General features: G+C 43.7%; 1 protein-coding gene across 2 annotated transcripts in view; it reads left to right on the forward strand.

The window, feature by feature from the left end:
- Nucleotides 1-16,397, forward strand: part of LOC124595027 (von Willebrand factor C and EGF domain-containing protein-like) — a 181,633-nt gene that overhangs the window by 90,187 nt on the left and 75,049 nt on the right. For both annotated transcript variants that reach the window (XM_047133586.1, XM_047133585.1), the window contains exon 4: nt 11,150-11,268. In XM_047133586.1, the coding sequence (XP_046989542.1) occupies nt 11,150-11,268 (119 nt within the window). The remainder of the gene's footprint in view (nt 1-11,149; nt 11,269-16,397) is intronic.

Here is a 16,397-nt window from a genome sequence, read left to right on the forward strand (position 1 = left end):
CGCTGCTTCCTCTCGAGATTGCCCTGTTTTTAAGGACGAAAAGCTGATCCAGGAAATAAGAGTGAAGGAAAAGGTGTCGACCTTTGCTGCTCGAAAGTTACTCGCCAGTCGACAGCCCACCGTGCCTCAGAAAGGAAAATACAGCGCTGTCCTTGCTTCTTCTCGGCCAACAAAGGAGGCGGCCACGCAGACTTGCGACCTCACATTTAGTACCACGGTCGTCAGATCGGCCAGCGCAAAGATCGCCCGTTCAACCTCACCTCTTTCGCCTGCCCACTCTATGGCTCACCCTTCGTCGGGTTCTGCTAAATCTCGAGCCCAAAAGTCAGACGCCAAGTCTACAAAAAAAGAGCATTCTCGTGAAGAGTTTTTACGTACTGCAACTTCACAACCATCGGTTCCTCCTTCATCTAAACATACCTCCAAGAAGGCTACGAAGAAACACAGTTCCTCTCCTTCTCCGCCAAGGCGTGTCCCATCTACAGCACCACCTGGCGGAAATCGCCCTCGGCCATCTTCTGTGTCGCCGAGGCGCACTGTTGGTGGCCGGTCAACTGGCCGATCGTTGGTGGCAGGAGCTGCTCCTGACCCACCTATGGATCAGGATCTTCTGCCTTCGACTGAATGCCATTCCATGCTGTCGGTCGCAAGCTCTGAGCAGTCGTTGAGTTGACAGCACCCTTGGTGCCGTTCCTCCATTTTCTGTTCACCCTATGTCCATTATCCACTGGAATATCCGCGGCATTCGCGCCAATCGGGAGGAATTGTCGATCCTCTTACGATCCTACTCGCCGGTCATCTTCTGTCTTCAGGAAACAAAGCTGCGTCCCCATGACCGCTTTGTTCTCCCTCATTTTCAGTCCGTCCGATATGACCTCCCCTCAGTTGAAGGCACTCCAGCCCATGGAGGACTCATGATTCTGCTCCATGATACTCTCCATTATCACCAAATCCCCTTAAACACTTCCTTCCAAGCTGTCGCCGTCCGTCTTTCCCTTTCTGGATACACGTTCTCTCTTTGTACGGTATACATTCCATCGTCTACACCACTGGCACGAGCTGATCTCCTTCATCTTCTTGATCAGCTTCCACCCCCCTATTTGCTGGTTGGGGACTTCAATGCCCACCACCCGCTTTGGGGATCTCCACATCCTTGTCCACGTGGCTCACTATTGCTAGACGTCTTCCACCAAGCGGATCTAGTCTGCCTCAACACTGGGGTCCCTACATTTTTGTCTGCCTCCACGGCAAATTTATCCCATTTGGACCTTGCGGTCGGTACTGTTCCGCTAGCTCGGCGCTTCGAATGGTTCGCCCTTGATGATACACACTCGAGTGACCACTTTCCATGTGTTCTTCGACTGCAGCCTCAACTGCCATATATGCGCTCGCGACGCTGGAAGTTTGCCCAAGCCGATTGGACACTTTTTTCGTCTCTAGCGACATTCGATGACCGTCGCTTTCCCAGCGTCGACGATGAGGTCACACATTTTACCGACGTTATTCTCACAGCTGCGGAACGTTCAATACCACGCACCTCCGAATTGCCCCGGCGCCCTCCAGTTCCTTGGTGGAACGAGGCCTGCCGTGACGCAATACGTGAGCGGCGACGTGCTCTTCGCATTTTCCGTCACCATCCAACTTTGGCCAACTGTATCCGATATAAGCAGCTCCGTGCGCGATGCCGTCGCGTCATCCGCGATAGCAAGAAGGCAAGCTGGAAATTCTTTATTAGCTCATTTAACACCTTCACTCCCTCCTCGGAAGTTTGGAGTCGGCTTCGACGGTTCTCAGGCGCGCCTAGTTTCTCCCCGGTCTCTGGGCTCACTGTCGCGCATCATACCTTAGTGGACCCCGTCGCAATTTCTAACTCATTGGGTCAGCACTTTGCTGAGATTTCGAGCTCTTCAAATTACCCGCCAGCGTTTCTCCCGAAGAAACGTGCAGCAGAAGTGCGGCATCTTGCTTTCTCCTCTCAAAATCGCGAAAGCTACAATACTGTTTTCTCCATGCGCGAACTCCAACATGCACTCTCTACTTCTCGCTCCTCCGCCCCAGGACCGGATGGTATCCATGTCCAAATGTTGCTGCATTTATCAACCCATAGCCTGCGTCACCTCCTTCGCCTTTATAATCGAATTTGGACCGACAGTACCTTTCCCAGGCGATGGCGGGAAGCTATTGTCGTTCCCGTTCCGAAACCTGGAAAGGACAAACATCTCCCCTCTAGCTATCGCCCCATTTCTCTCACGAGTAGTGTCTGTAAGGTTTTGGAGCGTATGGTGAATTACCGTTTAGCTTGGTGGCTGGAGTCCCGCAGTCTTTTAACACCAGCCCAATGCGGATTCCGAAAGCATCGTTCTGCTGTTGACCATCTTGTTGCTCTCTCCACTTATATCATGAACAATTTTCTCCGGAAACGCCAAACGGTAGCAATATTTTTTGATCTGGAGAGAGCGTACGATACCTGTTGGAGGACAGGCATCCTCCGCACACTGTTCTCTTGGGGCTTTCGAGGCCGGCTGCCCCTTTTTCTTCGCGAATTCATGGCAGAGCGCACATTTAGGGTGCGGGTGAACACTACTCTCTCCCGTACTTTCTCCCAAGAAAACGGGGTACCCCAGGGCTCCGTGCTGAGTGTTGTACTGTTTGCCATCGCCATTAATCCAATTATGGATTGTCTCCTTCCTGATGTCTCGGGCTCCCTCTTTGTGGACGATTTTGCGATCTACTACAGTTCTCAAAGGACCAGCCTTCTTGAAAGACGTCTTCAAGGATGTCTCGATCGCCTCTACTCGTGGAGCATCGAAACCGGCTTCCGTTTCTCACCCAGTAAGACCGTTTGTGTTAATTTTTGGCGACGTAAGGAGTTTCTTCCGCCCTCCTTACATCTAGGTCCTGTCAACCTTCCGTTTTCCGACGTCGCTAAATTCTTGGGTCTTATGTTTGACAGAAAACTGTGCTGGTCCTCCCACGTTTCCTATCTTTCGGCTCGCTGTCTGCGTTCCCTTAACACCCTCCGTGTCCTGAATGGTACCTCTTGGGGAGCGGACCGGGTGGTCCTTCTCCGCCTCTATCGCGCCTTAGTGCGCTCGAAATTGGATTATGGAAGCATAGTCTACTCCTCTGCTCGGCCGTCTATTCTTCGGCGTCTCGACTCTATCCACCACCGTGGATTACGTTTAGTGTCTGGAGCTTTTTACACCAGCCCTGTGGAAAGCCTTTATGCTGAGACTGCTGAACCTCCGCTGTCCAATCGGCGGGCAGTCCTTCTGAGTCGTTATGCTAGCCATCTGTCTTCCATGCCTGCTAATCCAGCCCATAACCTTTTTTTCGACGCCTCCTTTGATGTCGGGTATGCAGGCCGCTCCTCCTCCCTACTACCCCCGGGAGTCCGCTTCCGTCAACTGCTCCATTCTCTTTCCTTCCGCTTTCCTAAAACCTTCTTGACAACTTGGGGTACAGCACCGCCTTGGCACCGTCCCCGGATCGACTTGCTCAGAGACCTATGTCAATTTCCCAAAGATGGTACCCCTACACTTGTTTACCGTCGGGCATTTGCTGCTCTATGTGCACAAATGACAGAAGCCACATTTATTTACACCGATGGCTCGAAAACATCGTTAGGTGTAGGGAGTGCCTATATTGTTGGCGACACCCCAAATCACTTTCGGCTTCCCGACCAGTGTTCGGTTTATACTGCAGAGCTTTACGCTGTTCTCCAGGCTGTCCACTACATCCGCCGCCATCAGCGGATACAGTACGTAATCTGCTCAGATTCTCTCAGCTCTCTCCTAAGTCTCCAAGCTCTTTACCCTGTGCACCCTCTGGTCCACCGGATTCAGGACTGTCTGCGCTTGCTCCACCTGGGGGGCGTCTCAGTGGCGTTCCTCTGGCTCCCGGGACACGCTGGTATCTGTGGAAATGAGGCGGCCGATATAGCGGCCAAGGCTGCAGTCTCTCTTCCTCGGCCAGCTCTTCAGTCTCTTCCGTTTACCGATCTACGGAGCGGTTTATGTCGCCAAGTTACTCATTTATGGCATGCGCATTGGTCAACACTTCCCCACAATAAATTGCGGGAAGTGAAAGCCGTTCCTTGCGCTTGGACCTCTTCCTCCCGAACGCGTCGTCGGGAGGAGGTAATTTTAGCTCGACTCCGGATAGGGCACTGTCTTTTTAGTCATCGACATCTTTTAAGCGGTGATCCTCCCCCACTCTGTCCCCACTGCTCTCAGCTGTGGACGGTCAGACACCTTTTAATTGAATGCCCCTATTTTAATCCGTTACGCTCCCGTCTACAGCTATCGCCTGATCTATCGTCGATTTTAGCAGATGACACGCGCTCAGCTGACCGCGTTCTACAGTTTATTAGTGACAGTGAAATGACGTCAGTCATTTGAAGCTTTTTTTTTTGTGGACAACCAACCCCTTTCTATAGTGGACTTTTAAGCATTCCTTCTGCCTTTAGTTTCTCCAATTTTCTGACTATGTTTCCATTGCTGCTGATTTTAAATTTCGTTTTTTTCCTGTTTTCTACGTCACGGGCTGGGCGCTAATGACCATAGAAGTTTTGCGCCCTAAAACCACAAACAAAAAAAAAAAAAAAAAAAAAAGTCTCCTCTTCCACTTTGATAAGACTATGATTGGTGTGAAAGATGGAAGTAACATGCTACCAGATCTTACCATCAATAGTAGCAATGGTGAATGTGTCCACCAACAGTGTTCAATGTATTTCAGCCTCCTTGATGCTTGCGGTAATGAGGCAAGTCTTGCCTCACTTAACAAAACAGTATTCAGGCAGCTAATTCACATCTGCATCACAGCACCTTATGTTACTTTCCATCTACATTTATAATCAGATTCAGTGCCCAACCGAGTGGGCCACCCTCAGTCCTTGGAATCTCGTCTGTGGTTGATCTTGTACCAAATGTTCTAGCACATCCCCAACAGGACTTCTTGGGGCACATATACAATCAGGTTCTTAACCTAAACTATCAGTCTCCAAACCAGAACACTCAGCAACATGATTCACAATCATCAAATTTTTATTACACATCTATGGAATCATTGATAATGCCACTAAGTTACTGGCCTTCCTAAGCCACATTAGGGGGCCATGCCCACGTTATTAATGACATCACAAAAGCACCACTGGCTGAAATCAAATTCAACACAGGAAAGGCTGTGTTGCTCTGCTGACTTGCCAAGACACCAGAAAACAGCTACAAGAAGTAAATTGTGAGGAAAGATTGGGAAGCAGGACATAACCTCCGTGAATTGATCAACTCAGCTGTCATGCCAGACACCATGCTCTGGATGCCCTGGTTAATTAAATTACCCCCTCAGATACAGTCAGCCTTAATCTTACACAAATAAAAGGTGAGAAAAACAAATTATTTCTAGCTGATAGATTTCTTGCAATCCCACAGCAATGACTATACTCATGATGTACAACAATAACTAGTCCTACCCCATCCACAAATGATGGTGGCAGTCTGTGTGTTAGGCACTGCATGAAATCAAGACACCCATATAGAAACTGGCTCTGAAGTGAGTGTGATTCCTAGGAAACTACCACAAATGGAACATACTACATCTGCCATCCGCCCGCCTGTTGCAAATGACACTTCTGCCACACTATTTATGATGTCAGGTGCACTGTGTACCTCAGTTCATATGAGAAATTTACATGGCAGTTTGTGGCTGCATATGTTCACAAACTGATCTTGGGCACAGATTTTCTGTCTGTTTCACCTCTCCTCTGACTGACCGTGGGATCCTTAGCTAAACCAGCATTGGAGACTCAGTACCCAGAATCACTGGCAGTCCACCAGGGGGACTTCACCAGTACAGGCCCCTTCAAACTTTACATATGACATCTGCCTACAACTATTAATGACTATTGGACTTTGTAATCTGAACTACGAGCAGTGAAGAAGAGCTGTGAACAAAAAATGAAGAGGTGGTTTGGGCTAAACAATTAGAATTATAAGTGGAAACTGGCACATTCGTTAGGTTGGGAACTGGATGTTACACAATCTTACCTAAGGCAATCAAAGGGGAATACCACCACTGTATGCAAACTCCTGCCGCAAACAAGACAGCACCTGGCTGAGATATCAATGGACTGCACATGTCAACTGTTGGTACAGACCACACCTCGTCACTCACAAAAAATACAGGTCAAAGTGGTGAACTTCACTAATAGTGTGCATGCACCCACTGTGTGTGGCCCCTGTGTTCCCTACACAGTGTGTGTGATGTGTAAACAGAGAGGAGTCAAACATGAGTCCATACCCAGGGTCCAATTTAGTGTTAACTGTGCTTTGACAGAAGATCTTTAAGCTTCAGTAGCAGAGATTTTGTATGGGGAGTGATTAAACCTACAGGCAGATTCCATCACTCCAGTACAGCCACTGGCCACTACAGAGTTGCCAGCCCTAGGGCCAGTTGTACAGTCTAGGGATAAATAACTGAGGAAGAGACTAACCACACGTTAACTTGGGGTGCACATTTTATGATGTCATTTTATTCCCTGGTTAGTTATTCCTGGAACAGCATACCTGACAGTTAAGTTGGTAACAAGTGAATAGCACCCTGGCTATTTACTTCTACATTATTTTGTATTTGCTTAGTTGTTGCCTGTAGGAAATAGCATGTTGCATGAGTCATAAGTGTTCTAGGTCACAAATATATTTGCTTGAGGATACCTAGAGGCTGGTAGATACTGTAAATGAGGTAGTGTAGTAGAAAATACAAAAACTGCTGCAGTCACATTCAAGGAAAGTAAGTGGAAAACATTTAACTAAATTGTTAGGGTACTTATATGCATAACAATATAATGATTCATATTGAAATTAGTTAAAGGATCAGGTATTTGTTGCTTGATCAGTAAGTAATTTCTAGATTTCTGAATAAAGTATGGGAAAAGATATGCATCAGTTTCCATTCACAAACAACTTCACTTATGTTGACAAGAGGAAATATGTAAATATTATGCCCAGAAAAGGTAGCAGAGGCTATATATTGGTGGCACCCTATACATGGAATGCCTGTAGTAGGACCTAAATTTGGAAGAACACTATATAACATATAGGCATAATAGACCTATATTGAGTGCTCTATATTTGTATCAATAGCTTAGGATAATGACATAGTGTTATCAACATGTATATGATGATGACACAGTCTCATCAACATGAATACTCCCTGCTTAATATAAATTTGTATAATGTTTTCTTTTTTATTGTAAAATTAACAATATATAAAATTCCAAATGTGTGCTATTGAACTACACTTTCGTATGATTCATATATACGTTGTTCTGAGAATATAACCATCTTTAGACTGTAATTGAACTTATTGACAAAGCCCATTATATGAGAAAATACTGAACGGCTAATAAAGATTCTTATTCTTATTATTAAATGTTAGAAGAACTGTAAGAATTTCATACATGACTTTGGCTTGTGCAGTCAGCTCCAGCAGCTATATGTAATCTGGGAGGCATGACACCTTTATGGTAATCTTCCTTTTTTCTACTCATCTCGGCTTAAAACAGTAAGCTTTGTTTTCAGAGTAACAATACTTACTTTCAAATGCAAAGAAATTAGCAGAACTCTAGATGGTGCTGCTTCAAATGTAGCTTCACAAGAACCAGAGAAGGGAAAGAGGACTGTATTGGTTGAAAAGAGCACGAAGCTCAAAATTAGGATCAGAAAATAGAAATTAAAACATATCATTTCAGAATAAAAGTATATTAATTTACATTTATTTACTTTATTTTCATTTAATTACATCAGAGAACTGAAATAATTAAAAAACTGTCTCTTGTGTGTGTTGACCATTGTCATACACACCCCTTTTATAATCCTGCTGGCTGTCTTCTTGTCAGTTCCAGTTAAGTCTCCAATGGACAGAAGGAAACAACCAGAGGCAAAATATCTGTGTGTCAGTAGTGGCTGCTCCATTGGTGGGACAGTCATTTCTGAAAGAAAGGAAAGAATGACATGAGACAATTAAAGAGAAATTTAAAAACATAGCTTGACAGCCACTCCTTCCACAGTCATGATTATGCAGATTCACTAGCTAAAGATTCCTGTTAGCTTCTTACAACATAAAGATAACAATTGCTTTGATGCATATGAATGTGGTTATGTGTATAATACTAATAACTGAGAAGTAAACCTGCTATCTCATATAGCTTTCTTTTAAAAAACTGACTTTCCCATTAATTTTACTGCATCAAACTTAGATTGAGTAAGAGCAGATAATTTACATGTTTATGGGAATAATGCTAGGTTGTGAAAAATTTTGGTCCGAAGCATTCACTAAAAGAGGAAAAGCTGTTGTCCTAATGGGAGATAAGTGAACAATATTTTCCACTATGGATGTGGCTGAGTGAACTCAGGACATTTGTATACAAACTTGTGGTTGCATTAACAAAATGCTTACTTTCCTCTTAATCTTATTGTGTTAAGCTTAGCTTGAGTAAGCACAAATAGTTCACAGGCTTCAGTGAATGACAAGTGGGAGACAATATTGTTCCTCTGAAACGTTAATGGGCCTGTGATCTCAATATTTTCACTAAAAGCCGGAAATCTGTTCTGACGCTGCTGTGGCTTTTACAGAAAGGGGCATTCCCAATAGAAAACAAAATGGAACAATATTTCTGTTATTGACATAATGTGGCTGATCGAAACTGGGACACTAGTGTTATCAAAATGATTCATAGCACAAAAAATATTTATTTAAAACAGAAAAAGTTGTTAATACAGACAGTACACATAACTGGTGTGGTCTTATGATTGGTTGAGTCTTCTATTTTCACTGCCTGATAAATAGCATGAAACTGTCCTCTCCAGATATAGCAGCAACTGTAACATACACCAGAAAACAAAACTGTTTTTGCATGAATTGTTATTTTAATACACCTGATTTGTGTAAATAATGACTGAATTCACACAGAACTGAATTAAAATGTGTTACTACAAATAAACAGTATTATTTAAGAAAACAGAGAAATAGTATCACTTGTCAATTATATGCTCCAGTTTCTCACATACTAGACCAAAAAGATGAAGTATGGCTTCCTTTGATAAGTGAAATCTGGATGGAATCAGCATTCTCACCTTCTCGTTCCTCATTCTCATAAACAGTTCAGCAAAATCTTGTCACTGCTTTCTGCATCTGTCACTATTCCTGCCATCTTGAAAACTTATTCCCCTGTTAAGCTCACTAATGGGCCAGAAATTGCTGGTTAAGTTATCCTTCATTTATTCTCCAGTTTGGCATTATTCTGGGTTCATACAATGAATTTCTCATGCTATTCCAAGAATAGAGCTTAACTGGTTGTTAACCTGAGATTGTTCAACTGGCTCCTAGTCGGGTGGGTTGAACAACATATTATATGAATAGGAATGCTACCAACCAACATCAGTGGCTCAGCAAAAATTTTTGTATATAAGGCTCTATTTGACTGAGTACATTATGTTTCAAAATTATAGAATCAGACCACCACTGCAGCCTCCTTACTCTGGACTGCATTGGGCAATGAAATGGGGAGGCAGTACATTGACCAGTCTCATTTGGTGTAATTGAAAATGTATCCACTGTCTTGTACACTGGTAGTCTGCTCCTCCTTGTGTATCTTCTACCGCGGTACGGCATGGCGATGTGTAGCGTGCGGCTGCCTCGAGTCGAATGAATATGCCGCTGCCTCTTATCAAGCATCATGACGTCAGAACTTCCTGCCCCCACACACGTGCACAGCACCAGCGCGCCTTATCAGTGTTGCGCAATTTTGATGTTCCAGCAACACGGGCCTAGTAATACTAGGGCCCGTGTTGCCCGGCAGCCTCGTCCAGCGGCTAAGTCCCGCTCAAGGTCACTCGCCCCCTCTCTCTCTCTCTCTCTCTCTCTCTCGCCCCTCCCCCCTCTCTCTCTCTCTCTCTCTCTCTCTCTCTCTCTCTCTCGCCCCTCCCCCTCTCTCTCTCTCTCTCTCTCTCTCTCGCCCCCCCCTCTCTCTCTCTCTCTCTCTCTCTCTCTCTCTCGCCCCCCCCTCTCTCTCTCTCTCGCCCCCCCCTCTCTCTCTCTCTCGCCCCCCCCCTCTCTCTCTCTCTCGCCCCCCCCTCTCTCTCTCTCTCGCCCCCCCCTCTCTCTCTCTCTCGCCCCCCCCCCCTCTCTCTCTCTCTCTCGCCCCCCCCCTCTCTCTCTCTCGCTCCCCCCCTCTCTCTCTCTCGCTCCCCCCTCTCTCTCTCTCTCTCGCCCCCCCCCCCCTCTCTCTCTCTCTCTCGCCCCCCCCCCCCTCTCTCTCTCTCTCTCGCCCCCCCCCTCTCTCTCTCTCTCTCTCTCTCTCTCGCCCCCCCCCTCTCTCTCTCTCTCTCTCTCTCTCTCTCTCTCTCTCTCTCTCCCGCCGCCTCTCTCTCTCTCTCTCCCCCCCCCCCCTCTCTCTCTCTCTCGGTGGCGAACTTCTGTGTGTGCTATATGTTGATTGTTCTTCTCTCGCAACAGTATTCATTCGGACTTAAGTGAACTTTGCCTTTGTTGGGGTGTAATTAGTCACTAAACCTTCAGTAAGTTCTGCTGTTTCATCAGTAGCAGGGCTTTCAGTACCCAATTCTTGTTTGTCTGCTACACAGCTAGGCCTGGGATGAACTTCAGTGTCTCACTCCTGTCCTGTTTATCAAAGCTTAAGTCTAGAAAATTATTCTCAACTATCATTTCTAAACTCATAGTATCTCTAGAAATCACATAAATACATTGTCACATCAGTTTCGACAGTGCCTGTAAAATACCCATTCTTCTCACAGCTACAATCTTGAATAAATTATTTTAAAGTTATTGTTGTGTGAAATTTGTATTCAGTCTCAAACTTTCAGTGACTCTCTCTTGTCATTTTCAGGAGATTTCTATAGACCATTTGGTACTTTAATATGGCCAGTTATATAAAATACCCAGTGGCCTACGGAAATCTCCTGGTTATGAGTGGCAGAAGCTGTAAAACCTTTATGGCTGAATACAAATATGACAATACGCGAACTCCATGAAACATTTATCCAAGTACCTAAATATCTTTCTTTACAGTTATTTTCACTTGATATTTGAAATATATGTTTAAACATCTTTAACTATCATGACTCACATTTAGGGCAGCTCTGAGCTGTATTTCCAGTGAATGTCCAGAGCACTTGTTTGATGTGGAATTGCCAAAAGGTTGCTATCATACACATGAGTTGGACACCTGCTGTGCATCGGGTGAACTTTGTGGTGAGTTGACATAAAGACTCTTCCTCTTCTTGTGTAATGCCGGTTTTCGTTGTTAACATAACTGTAATAGTGTTTCTGCATTATTTTTCATATACAGCATAAATTATTTTACCTAATTAAACAGTTAAAAAAGATAACAGCAAATTGTATATTATGGGCATCTGCCACTGAAGGTATTCATTATTGACAAACTGGAAACAGATGTTGTATGATCCTTTAAGAGTACTGCCAGTTTAACATCATTAGTTGCATCTTCAGGTACATCTAAATAAAGAAGAATAGCATGTGAAGGAATTTATATTTAATATCTCTGTTCATTTGTAAGTACCTTTTTCTGGTTTTAAAACTTAACTGTTCTTTTTAGTCACCTTCTTTTATGACCATCTCCTTCATTCCACCTGTTATAAGTTTTGATTTTCATCACTATTTCAAGAATTTATTGTGGGGGACATCCAGTGCACTCAACTTTTTCCTGTAAATCATCTGCAATTAAGTAAGTTGACTCCTATATTTAAATTTGTTTTTGCCAGTTACAAATTGTATACTACATTACTTTTATTCTCTCTAGATTCTTGCCATTTCTGCAATTTTTTTTATAATTTTTAATTCTCTCATGTGCTAGTCTTAATTTTGACATACCTGAAGATACAACTCTGATGTTGTATAATCCTTTAGTAGTACCACCAGTTTCACAACAGCTGTTTGCCGTTTAGTTTTCAAGAGAATTAATGAGATCAGTTCCATTTATGAATATGAACATTAACATTTAAAATACAAAAATGAGACAAGTAATATGTTGGATGGAAGACTAACATCTATTTATCAGCCCCAAAAATAGGAATAATCCAGGCAGGACTGACTCATCCACACTAACAATTAAAAAATCTCTTGTTAACACATTTTTGAAATTTTGTCTCATACACTCATTGTGTTCTGTATACCCCATCAAGGAGGAGAACCTTCAGTGATGTAGAATGAATCAATATACACTTGAACAAAGGTGAGCAGTGACTATAAACTTGTGGGGACACAGTGTTGAATAATATGTCTGTCTAGAGAACACACAAAAAAACTGGAACATCTGGGTGGACTCCAGAGAAGTCAGTTCAGTTTAGAACCTTGCATCATATTGAGTGGCTGTATGCTGTGTTATGAGAATAAAGCGATATCACACCAATATGTCATCTATGTTATTCCTAAGATCCCTGCACCTAGTAGGGAAATCTACCATATCAGTGATTCACGACAACTGTGTAAGAAGATGGGGAGACATTTCATTCAGTATAATGATAATACACAGTAACAGTGTAGCCATCTTGCATCAGTTACATCACCCCCACCAGTTCCTCTAGATTGTCTCTCAAGGATTAATGAGTGATGTGCCAAGTCGGTGTAATAAGTCAGCCAGTGCTCAAATATGAGCTAAATACAACTATGGATGTTTCTTATCAAGAAATGAGTGTTCCAGCTCATCACTACAGTGGCCACTATTGAACTTTGTATAAGAATCAGAATCATGATTCAGCACGACAAGTCGGACAAGGTATATGATAAGAAAATATGAATATGAACAATAACAAGACTCTTGCACCAAGTGCCTCAGCTGCTTTGTGAACACTATCAGTGAATAGGACTGCCATGCATGGCAGAGTACAACAGGACACACACTGCCTGGACATAACCAGATCGGCAACTGCACCCTGAGTACTCCACAATCCTTAATGGGTTATAATGTTTTTCATGACTGCACTAGTGCAACCACAACTCATACTTCTGTTTGGAGACTTAGCGCACAACCCAAGCTGCCTTTATTGTGGCCAGAAGAATTGGCACTTTGGTTTGAGACAGTGGAATTTGTCTGTACCTCATTAGGAATTTTGGATGATCACTCTCATTTCATGACTTCAATTTGCCACTTAGCAGAGCATGCTGACAGTATGTGATATAGTACTTGCCACATGAACAAAAGAAATATGAAGCATCAAAATCCACCTAACTCCAGTGATTGTCGCACACCCACAAACAACGAAAACAGGCAATCTGTGATGAACAAGTGGCCCATAAGATACTGCCCCATCTGTAGTGCCAACTATGGACACTACTTGCCATGACCCACACACCAGATATGGCATTATGGAATTTATGGGTTGACAAGCTTCTGCTATGGCTAACACTTACCATGATTGCTCATGAGATGGTGCTAAAGCAGCAGCTTTGGCTGGTGAACAGAATATTTGCTGTACTACAGCAGACAACACAACAGTTCTGTGGAAAATAACATCCCACACAATGCTAGATCTGAGCCAAACCACTCTGACACACATTGAAAGTGATGATGGTGATGTCACCACCCCCAGCCAGGACACCAAACTCACTCACACACCATTGTTCCCCACCAAGTGCTGTCACTGCCCGAAGGTCACCAAATTGCTGGTATTGTGCACAGTTTGGTGATACCACATGTAACTCCAAGCCTACTTGCAGCTATGGCAAACTACTAACCCCCCCCCCCCCCCCCCTCCCAAACTGTAAACAGGGGTTGCAGTAGAAACACTGATCTTTGCTGACATGTCAAGCCACCAATGCCTACAGTGCTTGGGACAAACATCCTTGGCACCAGTTTCAGCACTGGGAGGAAGGCTCTGTATATTTGGTCAAAGTGTGTGTCAATACTTCCTCACTGGTATGGGGTCAGACATCAGTATAGTACCAAGATGCACAAATGCAGCTATCTAGCACAACATCCCTAAAGCTCTGCTCTGCAAATGACTTGCCTATCTCTGTGCACGGAATCACTAGCTATACCTTGGAACTAGTTTCAGATCAACAGTTCCCATGGAACTTCATTACAGATGTGAGTGAACCAGTCATAGGGATAGAGTTCCTACAGCACTTTCACCATATTTTTAAAAAATGCAGTGCTACTGCAGCACGACATCAGGTGACTCATTCCAGGATTATTCATTCAAATGTTTCTTTGTGCACCAGAAACTACCTCAAGCTCTGATGGGCATCAGCATGACGTCACTTAGTCTAACGAATTAAAGGGGTGTGTTATGACAATGTAGAACCTAATTATGAAACACCAACTTTATCTGGAGACTCAAAAAGCATAGGATGCACTTCTTGCTGATAATACAGCGCTTCAACACGTACAGACGTGTCCACTGTACTTGTGCACAGGCGCAAACAATGCAAGAGTCTTTCACTCGCACATCACACAGTTGTCAGCACTACCTGTGCCACGCTCACTCTTGACAGATGACGTCCCACCATCACTATAACCCACAGCTGCAGAGTCAATGACATTGAGCACACCACACTGAACAAAGGTCAGTAAGGCACATTCTGCCTCATCTCTCAGTGCATCAGATGAGTTTACCATACACTCATCTAACCAGTCACAAATGAATGTTCAACAATGCACCATCAATAATGGTACAACACACTGAATTCTCTCAATACCCAGTCCACAGCTATCCACCATAAAGGATGGTGGCTGGCACGTGACACTTCAACTGCAAATGTGGTTCTTGATGAACTTTCACAGTTAGGGATGGTCTGCCCTTCATACGGCCCATGGACTTCAATAAAACTTTTACTGAAGTAGGATGAATCTGCAACACTCTGCAGTGATTATGGAGCCTTAGCACTCAAAAAATGTAAAACAGTTGCCAAATTCAAAATAACCAAGACTTTACTTACTCTGTAGTGGGTGCAACTATTTTCAGTGTCACTGATCGCAGAAAAGCTTACTTCCAAATACCTATGAGCCCAGACAATGTCGCTAACACAACAGTAACCACATATTGGGACTTTCTAATTTCCTCTTCCTGCCCTACAGATTAAAGAATGAAGCTCAAACTTGGCAGCAGTTCACTGATGGAGTTCTTTTCAAATTTTGTTTTTGTTGTACTTACCTTGATGATATCCTAACTTTTTCTGCCACCCCACACAACCACGAAAGGCATCTTGAACTAGTTCTGGCTGCTCTAAGATAAGGTCAGGGTCATAAATGACAATCACAATTGTGGAAAGCTGAAGTGAACTTTCTCTGACACTTACAAAATGCTGCAGGGATCAAACCCATCTCCAAATGAATGGAACTCTTTAAGCAGTTACCCTCCCCACAGAATTAATATGGCCTATGACACTAGGCATTGTAAAATTTTGCTGATGTCTGCTGCCACAGATGGCAGCAATACTGACCCCCCACCACCTCACTGATGCTTTCACTGGAGAAAATACATGAGGAGAGAGGAAATTGGAATGGACTGATAAAGTGCAGGAGTTCTTCATACTAGCCACAGACTGCCTCACAGAAGTGAAAACTTTGGACCACCCATTACCAGATGCCCAGTTTACTGTCACAATTGACACTGGTAATGCGGCCATTGGAGTGGCCTCACAGTTGAAATTTTCCATGTTCAACTGTGAATTACTCACCATTTGTGTCAAATATTTTAGAGATGATATCAAAGGGAGGCATGCCATTATCTATGCAAATCACTTGCAGATGCCATATGGCACCTCTCAAAAGATCACTTCCATCATCTTAACAATTTTTTACAATACATGACACACCTGTTACCTTCATGGTGCTGACAATATAATCACAGACTGTCACAGATCAGTGTTATTTCTCTACAACTACATTATAACAACTGTCAAAAGAGAAGAACTGCAATGTTGCCATTGTGGACTTAACAGTGATTTCACTGACCTCTGCAAAGAACAGCAGACAGCACCTGGGACTAATTTCTAAATACTACGTGATGTATCTTGAAACAAAATTTGGCCACTAGTATTCATATCCATGTACCATATTATTTTTGAGCAATTAGATATGGTGCACCTTGGGGTTAGGTCAACAGTGTAGCTTATTACTGAATGTTTTGTTTGGCCAGACATTAAAACAAGACTGTTAAGCCTGTGCACAAGCTTGCCTGGTGTGCCAGCAAAGCAAAATTGGTCATCATATATTGTCTCAACTAGGATCATACACAGTCTCAACTAGGACACTTAGATATAACTATGTGCATCCAGACATCATTGGCCCCGTGTTGGAATTGGGAGGTTACAGATACTTACTATCAATTGCTGACAGAAGTCATTATTGGTAGGAAGCA

This window comes from Schistocerca americana, chromosome 2, assembly GCF_021461395.2.
Source record: "Schistocerca americana isolate TAMUIC-IGC-003095 chromosome 2, iqSchAmer2.1, whole genome shotgun sequence".
Taxonomy (NCBI): Eukaryota; Metazoa; Arthropoda; class Insecta; order Orthoptera; family Acrididae; genus Schistocerca; species Schistocerca americana.